Source organism: Vulpes vulpes, chromosome 2 (genome assembly GCF_048418805.1).
Source record: "Vulpes vulpes isolate BD-2025 chromosome 2, VulVul3, whole genome shotgun sequence".
Lineage (NCBI taxonomy): Eukaryota > Metazoa > Chordata > Mammalia > Carnivora > Canidae > Vulpes > Vulpes vulpes.
In genome coordinates, this window is record NC_132781.1 from 44,056,676 (window position 1) to 44,072,821 (window position 16,146).

At 40.6% G+C, this 16,146-nt stretch overlaps 1 protein-coding gene across 1 annotated transcript in view; it reads right to left on the reverse strand.

Moving 5' to 3' along the window:
• Positions 1-1,172: 1,172 nt before the first annotated feature.
• The window catches only part of BLMH (bleomycin hydrolase), a 50,255-nt gene continuing 35,281 nt past the window's right edge, over positions 1,173-16,146 (reverse strand). Inside the window, exon 12 of the mRNA XM_026016146.2 lies at positions 1,173-2,116. Coding sequence (XP_025871931.1) covers positions 1,965-2,116 — 152 coding nt within the window. The 3' untranslated portion in view covers positions 1,173-1,964. The remainder of the gene's footprint in view (positions 2,117-16,146) is intronic.

The following is a 16,146-nucleotide window of genomic DNA, read 5'->3' on the forward strand; positions in this document are numbered from 1 at the left end:
TTGGACACTCTATTTGTTCTGCATTTTTTTTTCTCACCATCTTGTATTTTCATGGATTGATTATATTCTTGCTTGGAAACTATATCCTTATTTTTTAGTAGTTAATCTAGAGAATTTTAGGATAAATTATTAACATACCAAAGTCTAGTATATGTGCTGATGAAGCAAGCACTAACAGACCAAAGTCTAAAATTAATCAATATTTTTTCCTAAATGACAAGGAGTATGTTTAGTCCAATCACCTCCCTAATTATAATTATCTACTTTTGTGTATTTTAGTTTCATCTTTCTTTGAATGTTACTAGACTTACCTACAGGCACTTTTTGTTTAGATGCACTTATTTATCACATCTCAGAACTTCCATACTGGATCACTTCCCTTCTGTTTGATTGAAAGTATATCTTATTTCACCCTTGAAAGACAGTTTCATTGAGTATAGAGTTCTAGGCTCACAGTTAACTTCTCACATCACCTTGAAGATATATTTCACTGTCTTCTTGCTTATACAGATGCTGATGAGAAGTTAGCGGTCAATCTAATTGTCTTTTCTTTGGAGGGAATAATCTGTGTTCCTAGATGCTTTTAAGATCTGTTCTAGGGTTTTGACATGATGTGTCTAGAAATGGGTTTATTTATCTTGCTTGGAACATCAAGGGTCTACAACAATATTGTAAACACTTCGATTAAAGCTTGGGTCTTTATCTAATGTTATCTTGGAAAGTGCTTTACCAGACAATATCCCTGCTAGGACTGAGAAGATTCTAGGAAAGCCAGAAAGGTAGGGGGCTCAGGCACTGATGGAAATGCTGATTAGGATGCTATACTTATTTGCTTTCAGTGATGCAGTCTCAGTAAATCACATACTCTCCAGCCAATTCCAAGGCTGGACTCAACAAAGCTTCATTTCTTACTCTTATAGAGACCCTGGATCTGGATGAAAGAAAGGGCTGAGTGCAGGGACACAAGCTCTCTTAGATGCTTGGAAATCCTCTGCAGAAGCTAGTGAGGATCGGCACCAGCTGGCAAGGATTATCTATACCACAGAGAAACTGAAGCAGGGAAGCCCTGAACTCTCTCGCTGTTTTTCCATTTTCAGGAATATGAGTCACCTGGTTGCCTCCCTTTGTTGCTAAATAAAGAAACTCTTAGATAGATCAAATAAGCCACTTACTCTCATTTAGCAAAGTGTTTTATTCAAAAGCTTCTCAGCACCATCTAGTTGTCAGAAAGAATGGTATCACCTTTTCCTACCCACCCAACTCCCAATTCCAGAGGCAGAAGTTAAACCATTTGGCTAGAGCTCCCCCTAATGATTATAATTCAGATCATGATAAAGTTTTAGTTGTTCTCACACTCCTCTTTCTCTAAGCCTCTACTAACCCTGCTGGAGTAGAGCTGTGCTCCCTCACAGTTCCAAACAATAGGAAGGAATCATGTCAGACTTGATCAACCTCCCTTTCCTGGGTTATCAGAGGCACATAAAATTACCTTGAAAAAAAAATGAATTTAGTGACTGCCATCTAGGAAGGACAGTGATACTGTCAGGCAGCATGCAGTTTGAAAGCTCAAATCTTAGGATAACCCTCCCCAACTCTACTCTAGAAACAAGGAGCATCAGGTCCATTTTCTCTCCATATTCAATCGCTCATCCTCTCCTGTCTTATTAAAAGACACTAACTACACCAGACCTGTTTTGACAATTAAGACAAACAATTACATCTGATTAAAATGCGAAGAGATCCTGAGCTGTTGGAGGTGAGGAGAGTACATAGTGTGACCTGATCTTTCCTTTAAGAATATTTTGTTTCATCATAAAGCACACTTCTCCAAAGAGGTTCCTGGAGGAGAAATCCAAGAGTCTGACTGTGTCCTGTGGGAACCTGTGTAACTTTGGCTTCAGTCCTTGGATCTGTCTTTTGCAGCTACTTCAGGTCCCAAAGGAGGAAGAGTGCTGGAGGCAGCATCACTCGGCCAAAGCCCCCATGGGGTCCCAGGCTGGCAGGACAATGGGCTCCTGCTCTAACACGGCTAGCACCTCTTCAGGGACATGCTTCCTGTCCACCACCACTTCGTAGACATATTCAGAGAACCACTCATCTGTCATGCACAGGTAACCTGGAGAAAAGAACAGAAGCCTCGTGAATGCAGAGGGCAACGGGCAAAGGGCAGGAACCCTACTGGCACTATAAAAAAGTGTTTTACAAAACTTGTATTTGCACATGTTTTTCAGCTTTCCCATCTATATAACCTCACTTAATCTAAGTCTTACTAACAATTCTGTGAAGCAGACATGACGGGCATGCCTATACTTTTATCAATGAGAAAACTGGGTGACATTCCAGAGTAAGTAAATGACAGGCTCCAGTCATGCAGGTAAGGTTCAGACCTGGGCCTCAGATCAAAGACGTTACCATATCTGGTGCTGTTGCACTGGCCAGGCTGTTTGGGCTGAAGATGAGCGCATGGCCCCAGAAGACAGGAGGAGATGCTTCGTGTTCATATAGCCCACACCAAGGGGATTAATCTCTAGGATCAGAAGGGCAAGCACACTAGTTCCATTCTTACCCTCCCCACCCTCTCAGCATTACCGGCTCATCTCCTACCTTCCTCCCTACTGTAAATTCCTACAACCAGTTAATAAGCTGCCAGGGGAAACCTGATGGGGCCAGGTAGCCACTTATTTGCAGATGATAACACATATGCAAGTTACACAGTCTTTACTTTCCTAGTGGGAAATCTGTGGTGAAGTTCAGGCAGCACTGGAAGGCCTTCCTCAGCAACCTGAAACCTGGGGTTTCTGGACCTCTCTAGTGGGGAGGGCTGTAGAGAGGCACAGTTGTACAAGCACCCCAGGTTGAAAGCATAGGTGAGACAAAACATGGTGTCAGCAATCATCTATCCATCTTAGAAGCCTGCCTTTTCCCATTAGGAAGAATAACCCTGTATCTCAGGCTCCACTAGGACAAAATAAATTCCCTTTCAGGAACATAAATCCAACAAATCTAAACAGGCAGGGGGAAATGCTTGGGAAATGCTTCGCTTGAGCCACTGATGATATAAAGAGCAAAATTAAAATGTGAGACTAAAGTGTATGTATTTAAAACAAGAACTGGTGGGGGATCCCTGGGTGGCGCAGCGGTTTGGCGCCTGCCTTTGGCCCAGGGCGCGATCCTGGAGACCCGGGATCGAATCCCACATCAGGCTCCCGGTGCATGGAGCCTGCTTCTCCCTCCGCCTGTGTCTCTGCCTCTCTCTCTCTCTCTCTGTGACTATCATAAATAAATAAAAATTAAAAAAAAAAAAAAAAAAAGAACTGGTCAAGGAGAGAGCACAGAGCACAAAAATGTGAATCTACATAGAGGTACTGTGTACACCTACACATCCAAGGACTCAGGGGCACTAGCAGTTATCATCATCATCATCACCTATCTTACTGTATTTGGCACCTGTTCTGTACCTGACACTTGAGCCATTTTTCTTTCAAACTGTTTGTACAAATCTGTATCTGTGCTATATAGTTTCTCACTACATAGGACCGAAAGAAAGGAAGAAGATATAGGTATTTCTCCCAAGGTAGTCCTCTAGTGCAGTAGTTCTCAAACTTCTAGGTCCCTGAATCCAAATGACACACTCTTAAAAATTACTGAGGACCCCCAAAAATTGTTTATGTAGGCAACAGCTACTGATATTTACCATGTTAGAAATTAAAACAAAAGTTAAAAATACTAATTCATAAGAATGAAAAAAACATGAATATAAATAATATATTTTTAGGAAAAAATCATTATATTCTCCAAAACAAAATAAACTTTAGTTAGAAAAGTGGCTTTGTTTTCCAATTTAATGTCTGGCTTCACAGAAGACAGGTGAATTCTTTTATCTGCTTCTGTCTTCAATCTGTTGCAATCTGTTCTCTGGCTGAAGTAGAGGAAGCAAAGTCTGGCCTCACACAGATATGTTGTTGAAGGAAGACCTTGCAACCCTCCTAAGAGGGCCCTAGGGACCTGCACACTTTGACAACCGCTGCTTTACAGGCCAGACCGATTTAAGTACTTAAAACACAACAGGATGGCAAATCTAATTGTGTAAGCTAAATGGTGTAACAGAGGATATTATTTAACATGAAAACACAACTGTTTTGGTCAGGTGGCCCGTACCCACTTCCCCTCTTCACCTCTGACAGAAGCCAAAGACAGCTCCCCGTGATGTGGCACGGGATGTCTATCATCACCAGAAAATGCCCTGGCGAAGTGCTTATGGGCTCCCTCCAGGACGGGTAAAGGAAGGCATATTTGTCCATGATGCCAGCCTCCTGATCCAAAGCTCCTTTTCTCAACGGAAGGTCCTGACAAGGGAACACAGGTCCATGTTGCAGCCTGGGCGGCTTCTGGCTCCTGGCTTGATTATAGACTCCCAAGTCCCTGGCTTTCCTTCTGCCAGTCAGTCGAGGACCTGGCTGCACTATCACCTATACTGCTACCAAGTTCTATCGACGGACAGACAACTCTGTCTACTGGGTCAACTGAAGAGCTAACCAGTACCATTTCCTGCTGCATCCTAAGTAACTGCTTCCTGAGAAATTCATTATCTGCCTTCCCCAAAAGGGGCTTTCAGGACAGGAAACCAGACTCCTAAACACCATGCCATTTGAGACAATAGTCATCCTTCCCCTTAACATAACGCAGGCTAAATAAATCCCTGGAGTAGCTCTGGGCAGTGAGGCAGGTGAAGGACAGAGGCAGATTCATGTAATAAAGTTCTGTGTCCTTATGACAATACTATCATCACACAATCAAATGAGTCTTCAAAGAATGCACAGAGAAAATGGACAATAAATACATGTACACTATCTTGTTCCAAAAGCAGATTAGATTAAGTCCTCACAAATTAAAGCTCCTATCAATTGCAATCCACCCTACCCAGAGTGTCCCTACCCAGAGGACCTGCCTTGATTAGTCTCTCTTTTCAGGATATGAGTTCTTTGGGGGCCCAGAAAAACCTCACGCTCTAGGTGGCTGCCAGGTAATTGCACCCTGAGCAGATAATGAACTTGGGCTGCTGTAACTGTTGTATACTGTGTGTCTTGGGAGTTTCAGATTAAGATCAGTATGTCTGAAACCCAAGCAAGCACTGCATAGGGGAGGAGCAAAATACCCATTCAGACAGGGTGTTTGGGTTTTTTTTGGCTTGGTTTTTTTTTTTTTTTTTTTTTTTTTTTTCCTTTCCCTAGGCAGGTTTAAAGGTTAAAATTTTGATCTTACAGCTTCTAGCCTGTAAGCACTGTGGCCACTAGGAACAGGCATTCCCCAGGGAAAAAGGAAAAGAAAAATCTGCAACCAGGATCCCAGGGTTATATTTAGGGAAACAGATAAATGGATAAAGAAATTCAGCTTTAGGAAATAGGTGAAATTACAGTTTGCTTAAGCTTTAAAGTGTTATTTACATACAATGAGAAAGAAATAAGTGAACAGTCCCTTATAAAACTGCCAATGTTTCTGTATTTGTGAAGAGAAAGGGTAGCATTGGTCTGTAAAGGGAAAAACAGTGTTTGTTGATACAGTTCTAGACTGATTAGGCCAAATTCACTCAGAAACAGAATAGTTTTGAAAAGGTTAGTGTAAGGGAAAGAAGATCTTTACCTGAGAAGAGTTTTCTGAAATTCTACCAGAGATCTTACATTTCAACCTTTCAGACTTGATTAAAGTGATAAATATATTATCAGTTATGAATTAGATGTATTTTTTGCTATCTTCTATGAGGTACTTTGCCTCACTAACACATGATTTGGGGTTGATGTGGTGTGTTTTTTTTGGGGGGGGACTGTTTTTGAAAAAGGTGTGACAAAATCCAGTTTCTGTTCTGCTCTGATGGATGTGTCTGGCAGAAGGGACCTAAGGAGGCTGGACTCTCATGGCTTCATTAAGTCACTGCCAATCTTTCATCTGATGGTGATAACTCAACGTTGAAGAAAGCCTCCAAGAAAGGAAAACAAAAACCTCACTGGCATTTATCTCATATTTCCAACTTCCTAATAAATAGTTTGAAACTGGGCAGCTCAGGTGGCTCAGCGGTTTAGCGCCGCCTTTTGCCCAGGGCCTGATCCTGGAGACCCGGGATCGAGTCCCACATCGGGCTCCCTGCGTGGAGCCTGCTCCTCCCTCTGCCTGTGTCTCTGCCTCTCTCTTTGTGTAAAAAAATTTTTTTTAAAAATAGTTTGAAACTACTTCACGGAACATTAGCTTAAAATGAAATTAAACCTAAAATGCAGTTGCAAAGACCATGGAAACAACATGGAAAATATTTAAGCAATGAGAGTAAACTATATAAAAACGATGTATCTAATATAATTAAAACCATGTTACAAATCCAGGTACACAGGGGAAGAAACCTTACAAAAAATAACAAATTGGTAATTTTATACAATGGGTTAGGTGATTTTCTCCTCAAAACTTCTGAATTAAGTTTTACATTGGTTTTTGACTCCCAAACCTAAAGATTACCCAAACAATGCTTATTAAAGAGATTTTGTAAACATGGGAAGAGGAGGAAGATGAAAAGGAAGAAAATGAGCAAAAAAAAAAAAAAAAAAAAGGGAAGAAAATGAGCAAGAGGTTGTTGAGGAGCAGAAGAGAGATATAAATTTAAGAACTGCCTACAATCTCACCATCTTGAGATAAGCTGTGTTCAGATTTTACATACAGTCTTTGATAAAGTTTCGGTGTGTGTAGATTCTGTACATTTAATAAAAACAAGACATCACATATACTCTTTTATTACAAAGTACCACACAGGCCGGTTTCCACTTCATCTCTTTCCATATTAATTTAAAGAATACAACTATTTACATCATAATTTTTAAGTGCTGAATTTGGATGAGTAAACCAGTGAATTTCAACCCATCCCCTACTGATGAAGTCTGACTTGTTTTTTCATGCTATAAATATTTTTGCAATTAAATCTTTGTACATATCCTTAATTATCTATTTAATTTTCTTAAATCTTCATCAATATTTGGTATCTATAATTACAAACCATCTTCTTGGGCCCAATTTAAGCCTTTCTGTGTTTGTGTATTTACTTGTATTTATAGTTTTCTTTTGCAAACTTCCCATCTGGGGCCTCTGCCTATTTTTACCTGGTATATTTCCCTTTTTCACAGGGATCGGTAATAACATGCCATATATTAATACATTAGCATGGCTGCACACATTTTTTTCCTGTCATGTCATTTTCCTTCTAATGTAGTCTGTGATGCTTTCTAGTCCACTCCACGTTTTTATTTTTATGAAGTCAAATTTATCAATCTTTTCTCCTTTACAGTTTTAACTTTGGTGCTATGCTTAATGAACATGTTTCTGCTATTATCATGAAAAATACGAGAAAAAGGTAGGATAAGTAGTAGGAAAATATTAGAAGCATAGTCTAAATGAAAACCCATCACTCACTAAAGCCTTGGCACAGCCTAGTCTCCAAGTATGAACATACATAATTTCTACAGATAAGTAAGTGATGATAATCTGTCAACCACTTCTGTTAGGTGCCCATTGTGTAAAGCAGCCTTAATATCTTTTATTTCTATAGGGTATGCTGTAAATGTGCAAAATGACACAATCCCTATGAAATGGAATTTGGCAATATCTACAAAAGTTTCAAATGCATTTATCCACCTTCACTAATGCCATTTCAGGGACTTTATCCCACAGACATACAATAGTTGCAGAAATACTTTATGTATTTATGCACAATAACTAATACTCACTTAGCACTTACCATATGCTAGGCACTGCTCTAAGTATCATATATATATTAACTTACTGCAATATTGTTTGTAACAGCAAAAGACTGGAAACACCCCAAGTTCCATTAGTAAGGGAACTGGTTGAATAAACTATGGTACATCCAGACAATGGAAAATAACCAAGCTGTCCCATTACGGAAACATACTGATATGAAATGCCTCCAAGACATGCTGTTTAGTGAAGTGAGAGCAAGAGCAGGGTAATATGGTGTGTTACCTTTGATGCACTAAAACATGCTAAAAACATAAAACAGAAACTAAGAGAAATTGGTAACCTGAAAGAGGGGAAGGGGAAGAGAGTAGAGAGTGACAGGGAAATAAGATTTCCCTTGATATGCTTTCTTGTAATTTGATTTTGGAGCAGTGTGATTTTATTATTTATTAAAAGAATTACACTCTAGAAAGCAAACAAAAGCATAGACATAAATCTTCAGGGAGTTTCATTTCACAATGCAATTTCACATCCACTGTCCTTTTTTGTTTGTTTGTTTTTTAAGATTTTATTTCTTTATTCATGAGAGACACAGAGAGTGAGAGAGGCAGAGACACAGGCAGAGGGAGAAGCAGGCTCCATGCAGGGAGCCCGATGTGGGACTCGATCCCGGGACTCCAGGATCACAGCCCTGGGCCGAAGGCAGGCACTAAACTGCTGAGCCACCCAAGGATCCCAACACATTTACTATCCTTGTTTTGGTTTTAATCCTAAACAACACTACAAGGCAGAAAGGGTTGGTATGAATTGTCTAAAGTCATGTAGCCAGTAAGTAAAGCTCGTATGCACACCTGGGCTTCAATATCAGAGTGTCTGCCATGGGGCTCAGCTTCCTCCTATAGAGTGCTTAGAGACTTGGTAGTTATGGCTGAAGCAACAAGTAACAGCACGTAATCTAGTTCAGGTACCTGCTTGGCACCAACTCCACCTGCTCACACATTCACATCAATAGCCATGTCATGGCCCAGTTTTTGCTTATGAGGTATTCTGTATCTTTAAATCAAAGAGATGCCATATGATCTGGATGCATGTATTTAGAAGACAAAGAACAGGGTGGGCTGGATGTTAAAAAAGAGAAAGGGAACCAATTATGAGACAGACATTGGACAGTGATCTGTAAAGAGGCTTCTCTTCCCTCGAGTAAACACAGAAGTCTGGCTATATGGTGGGAACACATTCCTGAAACCTTTCAATAATAGAAGGGACACTCTTCTAGCTTGGTATTACCTATGACTTTTTTTTTTTTTTTCAAAAAAAAAAAAACAACAACAACAAAAGCTAGAGAATTTATAGAGTGAAAAATATGGTAGGGAAAGAGGGCTACTTTGGTTTATGGGTTGTATTTTTTAAAACCATCAAATCACAACCAAGTTCAATTAACAGAAGCATACGCCTCTGAGGAAGAGTCCTCTGCTAAGGAGTCCAGAAGGATCCCACCCACCTCTGCGCTGAGGAGAGAAGGCAACGTACCAACCAGTCAGATTTCTCCTTCCCCTGGACCAGTAAGCACAATCCAGAACACACACAATTCTGCCGGATTTCTAACGATGGACACGAGAGCAAAGTACAGATTTAGGTGTCATCCAAGGGTTCTACTGTCCACTGAAACTCAAAGACTTCTCTTTGACCCCAAAACTGTCACTACTCTTGCTGCAGGTAAAGCTTGCTTTTTGATATCCTCAAAAGCTCACACTTTCTTGGCCTCATTCCTCAGACTTACCTGACACATGCTCCACATGCCAAGGGCTACTGGCTTCCCACTTCCTTTCCAAAAAAAATATTTTCTTAAAACTCCACTCACCCTTGAAGACTCACTAAGGGGCCTTCACAGTTCTAACCACTCACCATCTACCTTGCAATTTATCCCTCATTTTGCACTTATTTTTGTGTTTGTTTTACTTATTTGTTGTTTTTTTTTTTAAGATTTTATTTATTCATTCATTTGAGACACACAGAAAGAGAGAGGGAGAGACACAGGCAGAGGGAGAAGCAGGCTTCACACAGGAAGCCTGACAGGGGACTCAATCCCGGGTCTCCAGGATCACGACCTCAACCGAAGGTGGCGCTAAACCATTGAGCCACCCGGGCTGCCCCTACTTATTTGTTCTTATAATAAATTACAAACACTATATATGGAGCAAGGTTTACAACCTCAACTGTCCCAGCTCCAATCCTCCTGTCTCCTCCCTCTACCTAGCATTTGGAGGGATTAGTACGGCTGTTGGCTGATGTGGTAGATATAGGACAGTTGGGCTTCCATTCCCATCCCTCCTAAAGTTTCTAAAAACTGCCCAAAAGTCTTTTCCCTTGACTCATTTTCTGACTGCTCTGCTGCAGCACTATTCAGCACCAAGTTCTCCTTGACACCTTGCAGTTCCTTGACTTCTCGAAAAGCCCCCACCTTGGCTTCAGAGTCTTCCTATTGTCTCCCTATTGAGGGGGCTCTCTGCAGTTATCCCTTTCTCTGTCATTTGCCTTCTTGGAAAAATCATCTCTTCACTTCCCTTTCTGGGCCCACTGACCCTGTATCTTACAGTCTGAGGAGCACACCATGAATGCCACTTCTGTCCCATCACAGCCCTCTTCAAACCCCTTTCCTGTGTCCCTGGTGAATAAGTATCGGTTCCTCGGAGGGTCAGACATTCATTCCACCATAGTCTGTGCACGGTTCCCTGCATCCCATCAATAAATGTGAGGTGATGCTATTGCTAATGGTTTTTCCTCAGCACTAGGTTTATTCATCCCCACTGCTTTCTCTCACGAAACTAAGCCCACATGGTGAGTCATCCATCTGGTAAACTGGTGATGTAGTGCAATGGTCACACTATGATCCTGAATTCTTAAGAGATCTGAAACTGGGGAAGCATGGGCAAGTTAAACAGCCCTCCTCTAGAAGAGAATATTTAAGGGGCTTTCTTGTTCTGCCTTCATTTGTCCAAAGGTAACATTAACCACAATAATAACGACAGCTAATATTTTTGAGCACTCCTTATATGCCTGCCACAATTCTCACAACAACCTTATGAGGGGGGTACAATTATTATCCCTATTTTACAGATAAGAAACGTACAGTATAGGTAGGTTAAATACCATGACCAAGGTCAGACCGCCAACAGGTGGGACTGCCAGGCCCAGGTGGTCTGGCTCCAGATCCTATGTTTCTTCACCTTTATCCTTCTCAAATCAATGCAAATACACCTTGGAGATGATCAGGTGAAAACAGTAGATCCTCTCTACAGGAGAAAGCAAATACATGCACAAAACTCTATGTTTAATGTGAGGAGATTTATCCCTAAAGCAGAGGCCTGTTACAGGTCAAAAGGAGCTACTGTGCCATTGTTTGTCCCCTCTCACAAATGGTAGCTCTTTCCTAGTCACACACTTTGATAAGGAAGCAGCAATCTGAGAACGCACACTCCCTCTGTTCCACACACATGTACTGTTTTTTTAGCCCGATTCATGCAGGCTCTCTGGTTAATAAAGATGGAGGAAAGAATTCTGATACTCCTATTTGGTAACAGCAGCACTTTTCCCAAGCTGGTAGAGACATGAAAACCCTGAGGCAACACAACAAATTTGTACCTTGTCCCTTTCCAGAAAGTTAGAAGCCTCTGCTTTTAGCTTGTATAATTTTCTCTTATTTCAGTATATTCAGCTCAATATTGCCTGTAATTTACATAACTTGTACAAAACTGAATCTCAAACAGATCTGCATATACTACCTTATCTTTCATAGGTAATATACATTTTTAGGGAAGCTGTTTCTGTCAAATTAAGAAATCAGAATCCCGGGGCACCTGGATAGCTCAGTTGGTTAAGCGATCAACTCTTGGTTTCAGCTTAGGTCATGATCTCATGGGTTGAGATGGGCTTGAGGAGTGTGCCTGAGAGTCTCTCCCTCTGCCTCTCCCCCAACTTGCATGTGCAAACTCACTCTCTGGAGAACAATCTTTTTTTTTTTTTTTTTTTTACAGATTATTTATTTATTCATGAAAAACACAGAGAGAGAGGCAGAGACATAGGCAGAGGGAGCCTGATGTGGGACTCGATCCCAGGAACCCAGGATCATGCCCTGAGTTAAAGGGAGATGCTAAACCACTGAGCCACACAGGCGTCCCTCCAATAATCTTTAAAAAGGGGGGGGGAGGAGCAGCCCGGGTGGCTCAGCGGTTTACCACCACCTTCGGCCCAAAGCATGACCCTGGAGACCCGGGATCGAGTCCCACATCGGGCTCCCTGCGAGGAGCCTGCTTCTCCTTCTGCCTGTGTTTCTGCATCTCTCTCTTTCTCTGTGTGTCTCTCATGAATAAATAAATAAATAAAACCTTTAAAAAAAGAGAGAGAGAGAGAAAGAAGAGTCCCAATTTTATCTCTGACACAGTACAATCCAAATAAGTCAAACCTCTTAATAAGTTTCAGCTTTTCACATAAAACATTGGGTATAATCAACCATGCTCATATCCTGAGTTACTCTACCTCCATGCCATGAGGAAAAATAAATACAAATGCATCAACAAATTTTGAGTTCTTATAAAGATGCTATGAACTATATATACTGAGTACCTCTGAGAAAAATATGGAATACTCCTTAAACTCTTCAGAGTTACATACATATGTATGCAGCATACAGTTTGAAATATGCACTCATATATTATTTCATTTGATGGCTATAAACAAACTGTAGGACGTCATAAAGAAACAGAAATTATCCATGTTACTGATAGAGAAATGTGAAACTATACAAAGTTAAGTTATTGTCCAGGATCTATAATCAAGAAAGTAGTAACTGTCTCTTTTGGTTTCACAATATAACATTAGATGAAGGATATGATTTTTTTGCCTAGCTTTGGACATACTACCTCCAAAATCATATGGTATAGTTTGGCTGGTAGTTTTCAGGAAGCAGCAGAAGTCCAGATATAACCTGAATCAGCCACATAAATTTCTTTCCATATAAATCTCTAATATTATATGGCAACATCTCTTTGATGGAAATCAAGACATTCTCTTTTAGAAAGAAGCCTGGAAATGTCACTAAAATGAAGTCAGGAACAGAGAGGCTATTTGTAAGAAAAGATGAAGAATATGGGTTAAAAACAATTGTAAAGATTTATTTATTTGACACAGAAATAGAGACAGAGAATGCGTGCACACGCATGCACACACACACAAACAGGGGGAGTGGCAGGAAGAGGGAGAGGGAGAAGCAGACTCTCAGCTGAGCAGGGAGCCTGACCCCAGGACCCTGGGATCATGACCTGAGCTGAAGGAAGACACTTAACTAACCCACCCAGACGCCCCTTAAAAAAATGTTAGATGTTCATCTGAAAGGCACAAAAGCAACTTTTTAAAATTTTTATTTATTTATGATAGTCACACAGAGAGAGAGAGAGAGTGAGAGAGAGAGAGAGAGGCAGAGACATAGGCAGAGGGAGAAGCAGGCTCCATGCACCGGGAGCCCGACGTGGGATTCGATCCCCGGTCTCCAGGATCGCGCCCTGAGCCAAAGGCAGGCGCTAAACCAGTGCACCACCCTGGGATCCCCACAGAAGCAATTTGAAAAATGAAAAACTGGGATCCCTGGGTGGCGCAGTGGTTTGGCGCCTGCCTTTGGCCCAGGGCGCGATCCTGGAGACCCGGGATCGAATCCCACATCAGGCTCCCGGTGCATGGAGCCTGCTTCTCCCTCTGCCTATGTCTCTGCCTCTCTCTGTCTCTCTGTGTGACTATCATAAATAAATAAAAATTAAAAAAATTAAAAAAAAAAAGAAAAAGAAAAATGAAAAACTAATTTTGGTTCAAAATAAAAATAGGAGAGACAAAATTTTTAAAAGAAATATTTTCAGGATGCCTGAGTGGCTCAGCAGTTGAGCATCTGCCTTCAGCTTGGGGCATGATCTTGGAGTCCTGAGATCGAGTCCCACATCAGGCTCCCTGTGGGGAGCCTGCTTCTCCCTCTGCCTGTGTTTCTGCCTCTCTGTGTTTCTCATGAATAAATAAATAAAATCTTAAAAATAAGTAAGTAAAATATTTTCTGGGGCACCTGGCTGGCTCAGTTGGTACAACATGTGACTCTTGATCTTGGGGTTTTGAGTTCAAACCCCTTGCTGGGTATACAGATTACTTAAAAAAAAAAAAAAAAAAGAAATATTTTATTTTCTGCAGTGACCACTGCAGATTTAAAAAATAATATTCTCCCTATCCTCACTCAATGGTTGTATTATGTAGCATATTAAGAAACCAGACTAAATGAACATTGAGAACTTTGCTATGATAATTCCATGTTCAGAATTCTGCTGTATCAGACTTTAAAACTAGAATACATCTCATGATTAAGTGAACCAACCATAATGAAGTTCTATAATGACACTGGTTCACTAGGAAGACCATCCAAGAATTCAATTTACTGACTATCAGAAACACTTTATTACACGCATGCCAGAATTTGATAGTTATTGAAGTTGGGTGACAGGCACATGGGAGGTTCCTTAATACTATTCTGTTTATTTTATATGTACTTGAAATTATGCATGATAATAAGTTAAAAAATATAAAGCAGCATGGACACAATAATTCTGGGAAGTTATAGGTGGTTAAAGTTTTTTACTTGCCCAACGCACAATGTGTTATATTTGAACATAAACCTTCACAAGATATCCCATCCCTCCCTACTCATTCAGAACCCTAGCCACAATGGTGCTCCTCGGGCCCCTTCCCCTGGCATGGCACATTTACATGATGTCTCCAGATCCTTTATACTTTTATATATCCCCCAACCACTAGTTTCTGATCACCAAAGATCATGAACTGATCTGTTGTTTCCATGAGTAGACTACATGCTGTTAGGACAGAGAAACTGAGAGGAAGCAAAGTTTAGTGGTTAAAAAAACAGGCTCTTGGCATCAGACTGTCTGGATTATAATTCTGGCTCCATCACTTATTAGCTAGATGACCTACAGCTTATTTTGGTTTACAGTATACTCTTTTCAAGTGACTTACTAACTGAGAGAAGTACTAAAGGCTATTCTATTTTTAAATTCTTAAATGTTTTACCAAACTATTTTATTCTAACAAATAAGCCTATTGACTTTTCAAAATGAAAGACAATGTAACAAGTCCCAAGGTCTCTTCCCTCATCCAGTTGTGAAATCAATTTTTTTTAAGATTCTAATTTTTAAAGTAATCTTTATATCTAATGTGGGGCTTGAACTCACAACCCAAGATCAAGAGTCAGATGCTTTAATGACTGAGCCCCTCCATTTTGTTGTGATCCATTAATGTACAAAATGCACAGCCAAGTATTTTAAGAAGCAAGTGAAAGAAGAAAGCCATGTTGGTAAAACAACATGTTAGACATGTGATCCAATTTCAGTTCAGCTAAGAATGCTGGACTTCACCAAAAGGAAGTAACCCAAGGCACCCAGTATGACCAGAATTAATTTCTCCTTTTAACATCTCTTGGGGTCAGAAGGTACTTTTGTCCATTTTGGTAAACAGGTTATTCGATTTACTTCATCATCTCTGGGCAAGAAAGGCCATGAACATGACCAATGGGGAAGACCAAAGCCAGGAGTAGGCAAAGGGCAAGGGCAGCATGCCTAATTATCTCTGCTGTGTTTATATCTACACTGCTTTTTCAGAAACCATCAATCTTAACAGGCAGAAATAGAATAGAAACAAACGGTTAACAATGTTATCTACAGAAACAATCCCAGCAATGCTGCTTAAGATTGTTTTGTCTCCTGAGAGAGCACAGAGGTTCTGCCTCACATATGCTGGTCAATGCCCACCAGGATGACAGACAGGAGGGCCTTGCTGGGATGAATGTGTATCACCAGCATAATAACATACTACACATACTCTCCTAAGGTCAGGCCAAGTGTGCTAATTAATAAGTTAAATACTGTTTTCTTTCTTTCCTTACTGTTAAGTAAGAAGTAACATTGCTAAGGGGGGCCTGGGTGGCTCAGTTAAGCCACCGACTCTTAATTGGTTCAAGTCATGATCTCAGGGTTATGAGATCAAACCCCAAGCCCTGAGTTGGGCTCCATGTTAAGTGTGGAACCTGCTTAAGATTTTCTCTCCCTCTCCCTTTGCCTGCCCTCCCCCCGAAAAAAATTACTAAAAAATGCATGAAAATAATTTATTTTGGCTTTGAGAACTACCCCCTACCCCCAATTAGCTCATATCTTTTTGCTCTACTGAAATGCTTTGCTCAGTTATTCAAGAACAACAAAAAAGTTAGTTTAATCTTCATTAGATAGCTGAAGATTTCACCAAGAAGTATTACAGGCAGATTACAGGGTGAATAAGACCTCAGCTCTCTCAATATAATGGAAATACTAAGTTAGCAAA